Genomic DNA, 7972 nt, shown 5'->3' with positions numbered 1-7972 from the left:
TTAGCAAGATGGCGGCGAGAGCACTTCCGGCGTGTGTCCTTAAGGGTGCGTCCGGGCGGCTGCTGCAAGTGCCACTCAGCGGGTTCCAGCCTCTTTGCTGCACAGACTACAGCGGTGATGGCGGGCAGACAGTTCGGCTGGAGCCGGGTGGCTCTTCTCCAGCTCTTCCTTGGTGTTAACCTGATGGTGATGCCACCTACCCAGGCCCGGCGTCTGCGTTTCGTTACCTTGGTAATGAGATGGGGTCGCCAAGGGCTCGCCAGTGCTAGGAGGGCACCGGCCTGCGGGTGGAGGGATGGGCGGGGCTTTGCTGGGGTCTGGGGTCCATTGGAGGAGGAGCTGGTTTAAGAAGAGACGACCGGCCTGCGTGGTTGGAGGCCAGGGTTTGCAGTTTTTGTGAAGCTCTGGGGTATTTGGGGGGGCAGGGTGTACGGAGTTCAGTATTAGAGGATAGGTCGGGTGAGTCTGCCTTGGGACAGGGATGTAACTGAATGGTAAGAAGCTCGCGAAGAAAACCTTTGGTGATTTTTTTTTCCAGTTTCCCCCACCATCTGCATTGCTTTTATTTCTTTTCCTTTCCCACCTGTACTTTTGATTTTCCCAAGGTCTCCAGTGACATTGCTTAGCCAAGTTAGAACCTCTGGAACCTGGAGGAAGTTACTGACTTCTGAGTTGGGGTCTTTTGCAGTTGGTAGAGTTAAGGCTTCCCAGAGTGAGTGACGGCTCCTTCTCAACATGGGGCAGAGTTTGGCTCTGTGTCCACATCGAGGGGACCCTTCTGACCTGTAGGCTAACCATTTTCTTCCCTCAGCTGTACCGACATGGAGACCGTTCGCCAGTGAAGACATACCCCAAGGACCCCTATCAGGAAGACGAATGGCCCCAGGGATTTGGTCAGCTAACCAAGGTGGGTCAGAAGCCAGCTCTCTCTCAGGATGAGCTGTAGAATGAGTGACCTCTAGAGCAGGCTGCAGAGCTTGGGGCCTCACCAAACTGCCTTTTCCCATGTGGGTGCTCATTTTGACCACATTTCTTAATCTTACTTTCATCTGTGCCTAGATTAAAATGGGCATACATAATGCCATGCACAGTCGGCCACTTAATAAATGACTCCTGGTATCAGATTAATCCACTCCTACTTTCAACCAGGAACTTAGAAAGCAATAGTGGCTAGGCCCTGTGGTAATTGTGAGCCATCCCTTCCCTGTGGGCCTCTTAACCCTTGGGTTTGCCCACAGGAGGGGATGCTACAGCACTGGGAGCTGGGCCAGGCTCTGCGACAGCGCTACCATGACTTCCTCAACACCTCTTACCACCGGCAAGAGGTAAGGCTGGGAGTTCTAGAGGCAAGGGAAATGGGAAGTGCTGTTCTCACCCTCTGCCCTCAGGGAGACTACGGGTGAGGCTGGGCACGCCTCCCTCCATGCACTTTTAGTTACAGCACAACTACAGGACAAGACATCCAAGGGCTGTCTAAAACAAAACCCTAGAGGCTGAGTTGCCCCTGCTTGGCTTGGAGAGAGGCAAAAGTGATCAAGCATCCAAGCTGACTTAAGGATCTAGCAAAGTAGTTTCTGACTCTGTGAAGTAACTCAGGCTTTCCATCCAAGACACTTACTGAGTACCTGTTATGGGGCAGGCACTATGCTAGCATTGCACATAATGGTGCGCCATACAGATCTGATCTTTGTGCCTAGATGTTGTTATTGTTTCCTTGAGGGCCAGCCGTATCCTGATCTTGCCCTTTCTCACAGCTTATTCCTCCCTTTTCACAAGCAAATATCTCTGTTCCTTATTTTATTTCCTCTCCTGGTCTCTAAGACAGTTATAAAGGGAGGTGTGATTGAAGGCAGTTTCTGCCCTTAAGGACCCAGGCCTAGATAGGGAAACAGGTGTTGTAATAAACCAGGCAAGCAGACAGACCTGAGAGCCTTGTTGACTAAGCACTTTGGACTGGGAGGGGCTTTGAACTAGAGCCATTCCCACAGGAGTTCTTCACAGATGGGGGACAGCTACGCCCCCAGCTGAGTGGCCCTTGGCTGGGAAGAGGGATGAGGAAGGCCAGAGAAGGGGAGAGGGCCAGATGCATGGTTGATTTATAATTTGCTAGGTGACCATGAAGAACAGAACCACCCCTGGAGCCCCAGTGAGGGGCCAGAGCTCTCCCACCCCGCTCCCACAGATGAGACTTATGTTGTCATCTCTGCAGGTTTATGTGCGAAGTACAGACTTTGACCGGACTCTCATGAGTGCTGAGGCCAACCTGGCTGGACTCTTCCCTCCCGACGGGATGCAGCGCTTTAACCCAAACATCTCTTGGCAGCCTATCCCCGTCCACACTGTGCCCATTGCCGAGGACAGGGTAAGACCAGCCAGCTCTTCCCTAGAGGTGGTGACAGGGACAATTCTGGCCGTTGGCCTGCTGATCCCCGACTCCTTCTCTGCCTCTGCTTCCCCGCTTTGGTCTGCAGCTGCTGAAGTTCCCATTGGGCCCATGTCCCCGTTTTGAACAGCTGCAGAACGAGACCCGGCGGACACCGGAGTATCAGAATGAGAGTATTCAGAATGCAGTGAGTGGGGCTGAGGTGGAGGTCACCACACTGTCCTTTCCCCCAGGGCAGGACTGATCCCCTGATCCATTTTTCATAGCAATTTCTGGATATGGTGGCCAACGAGACAGGGCTTACGGACCTGACACTGGAGACCATCTGGAATGTCTACGACACACTTTTCTGTGAGGTGAGCCGGCTCAGGGTCCCCGGTGTGACCACTCTTCTCTCATACCTCGACAGGCCTAGGTGACCAGGCCAAGTAGAACACAGTGCCTGGACACCATGCTTACTGGGGAGGTCCAAGCAAGCCACCTCTTGTGAAACAAGGGAACTTCCCTCACGGGTGAAAAAGAACCTCAGAGTGGGAAATAGTTTATCAGTTGTCAGCAGTTCCTGCTTCTGTCCACCCAGAGCTCTCGTGGTATCTGACTCCATTCTGCTGAGTCACACTTCTCGCTCCCAAGCCTGCTTTCCTGTTCCCTGCAGCCTATGTCTCCTGGTTCCAGTCCCTCTGCCTCTCCTCTCCCTCCCCTCACACACACACACACACAGGTACTGTCCCACGTGGGAAGAGAGCTGCTCTCCGGAGAGGCTCTGGCCTAGGCTGGGGAGCTAACCTGCCCGCTGCCGTACACAGCAGACACACGGGCTGGTCCTGCCGCCCTGGGCCTCGCCCCAAACCATGCAGCGTCTGAGCCGGCTAAAGGACTTCAGCTTCCGCTTCCTCTTCGGGATCTACGAGCAGGCAGAGAAGGCCCGGCTGCAGGGGGGTGAGTGACAAAAGCAGCATGTCACTCCCCTGTCAGAACCCTACAGCATTAGACATCTGCTACTGGGGGCTTCTTACATGCTTACTTCTCTGCCTGAGGTGTTCTCTGCTCTTTCAGAACCAGATCCCCCTAGTTATCCCGTCAGCCATCCAGTCTCCCCAGTTCTGCAGATACTTAGCATGTTTGTCACTGTGTGAGTGACCACAGTTAGGTTTTTGTGCTTTTCTGCCATTCATATCCTTAAGTTTCACCCATGTCAGAAGACCCTCCCTTCCCTCAAATGACTTCCTACCTCCAGAGGACCACCAGGGGCCACTCTGAAAGGACGCTGAGAGTAATACACGTCAGTTTCTTCATCTGAGCACCCAAGGGAGTGCCAGCTGCCAGACCTTTCCAACATCTAGAAAGTTTTCAGAGCCTACACATGACAGAGTTCCCCTGGCCTGGAGCCCCCATCCTGTGTGCTCTGAAGCAATCTTAAGTTTATATTTATTCCCAACTGGAGTAATTCTTCAAACATGGGCAGGGCCTCGTAGCTCCTTTATAAATAAATGGGCAGGTTTCCGCACCTGTGAGAAATATAGATATCTTGTTTTGTCTTGCTTCCTTCTGTAAATTTGGAAGTTATTAGAGAGCAGGGGCTGCTGTAGAGTTTGCGTGGTTCCCCTGAATCTAAAGCGTTCTCTGTGCTGGTGATCAGACCCAGGACTGGCAGAGGGGGAGAGGACCTCAGATAGGTCTAGTCAGAAGACGGTGATGGCTGTAGCCACTGACACTGGGGACTCTCTCCTTCAGGAGTCCTGCTGGCTCAGATACGGAAGAACCTGACCCTGATGGCAACCACCTCCCAGCTCCCTAAGCTGCTGGTTTACTCTGCGGTAAGCTTCCACGGTCCCCAGTGTGCTGACGTCACGTAGGAGCTGGATCTCTCCTCTCTTCAGCGCCTGGGGGTGTGGGGGGCAGTGCTGATGGGGAGCCCTTCTCTCTTACAGCACGACACCACCCTGGTTGCTCTGCAAATGGCGTTGGATGTCTACAATGGTGAACAAGCCCCCTATGCGTCCTGCCACATATTTGAACTGTACCAGGAAGATACTGGGTGAGTGGAGCTATGGGTCTGCCCTGAGGAGAGGCGCTCACGTGGGGACTGTGGGCAGCTCCCATCTTGTCTCCTATCAACCCTCAGGAATTTCTCAGTGGAAATGTACTTTCGGAATGAGAGTAACAAGGCCCCCTGGCCGCTGATCCTGCCTGGCTGCCCTCACCGCTGCCCGCTGCAGGACTTCCTTCGCCTCACAGAGCCTGTTGTGCCCAAGGATTGGCAGCAGGAGTGCCGGCTGGCAAGCAGTCCTGCAGACACAGGTGAGCTGCTGCCTGCCTCCATGCTGGCCGTGTCCCAGAACAGCTTACAATTCATATCCACAGGTCTCGAGAGAGCTGATGCACTTCCAGCCGTCCTGTTGCAGGGATGGCAGTCCTTTAGCCAGCTCAGACGCTGCATGGTTTGGGGCGAGGCCCATCCTATCCCTAGACAGTTAATTTCCCACCCTGAGACGTACTTCTCACCCTCAGGCAATGCCCCTCTTCTTATACTAAGAGAAAATAAAAGCAACCGGGAGAAAACTGTCTTGTCCTCCCACCACCAGGTGTTCCAGCTTACTCGCTGGTACAAGCCACCACTTGGAGCCAGCCTTTCCACTTACACTCTGGGTCCATCTCTTCTCACCTCCGCACGGACCCCGGTGCTCAGTGTTACTGCTCTCCTGGATCAGTGTCATCTCAAAGCCTAAAAAAACCTCTTTGGCCCACGTCCTTCTCCAGCTGCCACTCCTTTTCTCTCTCCCCTTTTCGGGTGTAATCCTTCAAAGGGTTGCCTAGACTCTGGTGTCACTACCTCAGTGCCCATTCTCTCAGACTCACACTGGACAGTCTTATGTCACCTGCCACTCCATGGAAACCACTCTTGTCAAGGACCAACGACCTCCTCTTACCAAAGCCAGTGACCAGTTCTTAGCTTCTCTCACCTCTCAGCAGCATTACAGAATCGATCACTCCTTCCTTAAACACTTCCTTGGCTTCTCTGGTTCTTCTCCTAACTCATAGGCAGCTTCCTTTACTAGCTTCTCCTCCCCACTAACCAGTGGATGGCCCAGGGCTCAGCCTCGCTCTTTCCCCATCCATGCCTGCTCCCAAGGTGAGCTTACCCAGCCTTATATTACCATCTCCATGCTAAGTTCTGTCTTTTTATGCCTCACAGATTCATGACCTCTTCTCTGAGCTGCAGGTTCACATATCCAGCTGCTGACTTGAGGTCTCTACATGGATGTCAACTAAGGCATGTCACAGTTGAAGTCTAAATCCAAATGCTCAAAAATCAATCCATCCATCCAAATGCTCTTCCCCCAAATCTGCTCTTCCTCCAGCCTTCCCCACCTTAGTAAATGGCGCATTAGCCACCTAGGTGTATAGCATAACCCAAAGCGCTATTCTGAATACCCTCTTCCTCAGACCCCACCTCCAGGCCACTAGCAGATCCTACCAGCCCAATCTTTGAAGTACACGCTCTTGCTCCCTAGCCCTGTCTGCCATCATCTCTTGCCTGAAGTACTGAAAAGCTTCCTAACGTTCTTTCTGATTCTGTTCTTGGCTCTACCAGTGTTTCAGCACAACAGAGTTAATTTTTTTTAAACATAAATCAGTTCACATCACTACTCTTCTCAGAATCTTCCAGTGGCTTCCCATTACATTTGGAATAAAACCCAAGTTCTTGGGCTTCCCTGGTGGCACAGTGGTTAAGAGTCCACCTGCCAATGCGGGGGACACGGGTTCGAGCCCTGGTCTGGGAAGATCCCACATGCCGCGGAGCAACTAAGCCCGTGCACCACAGCTACTTAGCCTGTGCTCTAAAGCCCGCGAGCCACAACTACTAAGCCCGTGAGCCACAACTACTGAGCCCGCGTGCCACAACTACTGAGCCCGTGCGCCTAGAGCCCGTGCTCCGCAACAAGAGAAGCCACTGCAATGAGAAGCCCGCGCACCACAACGAAGAGTAGCCCCTGCTCGCTGCAGCTAGAGAAAGCCCACATGCAGCAACAAAGACCCAACACAGCCAAAAATAAATAAGAAAAATAAATTAAAAAACAAAACAAAAACAAAAAACCCAAGTTCTTTACCATGGCCTCCAGGCCCTACTTGGTCTGGTCCTCTGCCCTCATCTCCTGTGCTTGTGTATTCTGCTCTAGTGATACTGACTTTCTTGCTGGTCCTAGAACATGCCAAGCAAATTCCCTTTTGCATTTGCTTCCCGTCCACCCACCCCACCCCCTGACCCCTGGCCTCAGGACACTCTTCTCTCAGATCTTTTGTATGTCTCAGTGACTCCAGGTTCAAATGGTCACTTTCTCAGTGACACCTTCCCTGACTGACCTACCTCTCCATCATTTCCCCCTTACCCTGCTTTGTTTTCCTTTATGGCATTTGCCACTAATCCATCATGTCTATCATTTGCCTGTCATGGCATCTCCTCTCCTAGAATGTAAAATCTACAAGGGAGACTTTGTCTTGGCCCTCTGTGATATCCCCATTGTAAGAACAGCACCTGGCATGTGGTAGGCACTCAGATATTTGCTGAATGAACACTGACATGACCTTTCTCTCGCCCTCCCTGCCCCGTGCCCAGAGGTGATCGTGGCCTTGGCTGTATGTGGCTCCATCCTCTTCCTTCTCATAGTGCTGCTCCTCACCGTCCTCTTCCGGATGCAGGCCCAGCCTCCTGGCTACCGCCACGTTCCAGACGGGGAGGACCATGCCTGACAACCACTCAGCCCCCTTCCCTCTGCCTCCTCGGGGAGGTGGGCTGGGCCTTGCTCCTGACTGTTGCTGCTCCCCAGCCCATGGACAGGAGACCCTGGGTTGGGCCTCCCTCTGGTCACCCCAGCCTAGATGAACAAGTGGGGCTCAGCTTGGCCTGTGGCACCTGTCACTCAGCATTCATGTGCCTGACGTTAACCAAGTACTATGTTGGACGCTGGCTTTCTCCAAACAGGATTTGCCTCCTGCATGCTCCCTTCTAAGGACCTGAAATGTAGACGAGTATTCAAGTTTCACTCAGGACCTAGGATAAAAAGGCTGAAGGAGTTGCCACTTGATCTACTTTGCCTCTCCATCAAGCCCTGCTCACTCTCTCTTCCAACCCAGAGTGTTTGGCAAATGGCCCAGAGGACACAGTCTTGCCTCTCAGTGCTTATTTTAGTGGGAAAAACTGCAAAACACTGGGGGTACAAACACTGGCCACCAAGGAACCAGATCACCCTAGAGCCAGCCAGCGAAGTTTTCCTTTGTCCAGCTGAAGCCACCATTAACTGGAGTCAGACATAATGCTTCCAGCATCTTTGTCACCCCTGCACCTTGAGCAGGTCGGAAGGATGTGGGTACTTGGGAGGGAGTTGGGGGAGGTGTGGGGGCGTGAGTTGTACAGAATCACGAAACTACTATCCCTCTCATCTAGGCTGGGATCTCCTGGGATCTGCCAGGGATCTCCAGCTGGCAGGTTGTGAGCTGAATAGCTCCTGACTGTGGCCCAGAATAGGGCTGAGACAGCTTCCAGAGAATGAAGGTTTTGGACTCTTAGTGCTGTTTTCTGTGCCTTTT

The 7972-nt window shown here is 52.8% G+C and overlaps 1 protein-coding gene across 5 annotated transcripts; it reads left to right on the top strand.

Annotated features, from left to right (window-relative positions):
- Positions 1 to 65: 65 nt before the first annotated feature.
- On the top strand, positions 66 to 7951 carry ACP2 (acid phosphatase 2, lysosomal). Of its 5 annotated transcripts, none has more exons than XM_019947992.3 (11): positions 79 to 231; positions 812 to 907; positions 1239 to 1325; positions 2210 to 2362; positions 2472 to 2570; positions 2650 to 2739; positions 3190 to 3322; positions 4118 to 4200; positions 4315 to 4421; positions 4509 to 4684; positions 7002 to 7951. In XM_019947992.3, the coding sequence occupies exons 1-11, from the start codon at positions 118 to 120 to the stop codon at positions 7133 to 7135; spliced, it is 1272 nt and encodes a 423-aa protein (XP_019803551.1). In that variant the 5' UTR covers positions 79 to 117; the 3' UTR covers positions 7136 to 7951. The 5 variants fall into 5 exon arrangements, with proteins under 5 accessions (XP_019803552.2, XP_073665035.1, XP_019803551.1 ...); XM_019947994.3 differs by lacking the exon at positions 7002 to 7951 and adding an exon at positions 5580 to 6995; XM_019947993.3 differs by lacking the exon at positions 7002 to 7951 and having other exon boundaries at positions 66 to 231; positions 3193 to 3322; positions 4509 to 6995.
- The last annotated feature ends 21 nt before the right edge of the window (positions 7952 to 7972 follow it).

Source organism: Tursiops truncatus, chromosome 8 (genome assembly GCF_011762595.2).
Source record: "Tursiops truncatus isolate mTurTru1 chromosome 8, mTurTru1.mat.Y, whole genome shotgun sequence".
NCBI lineage: Eukaryota > Metazoa > Chordata > Mammalia > Artiodactyla > Delphinidae > Tursiops > Tursiops truncatus.
This window is presented reverse-complemented; position numbering and strand designations above follow the sequence as displayed.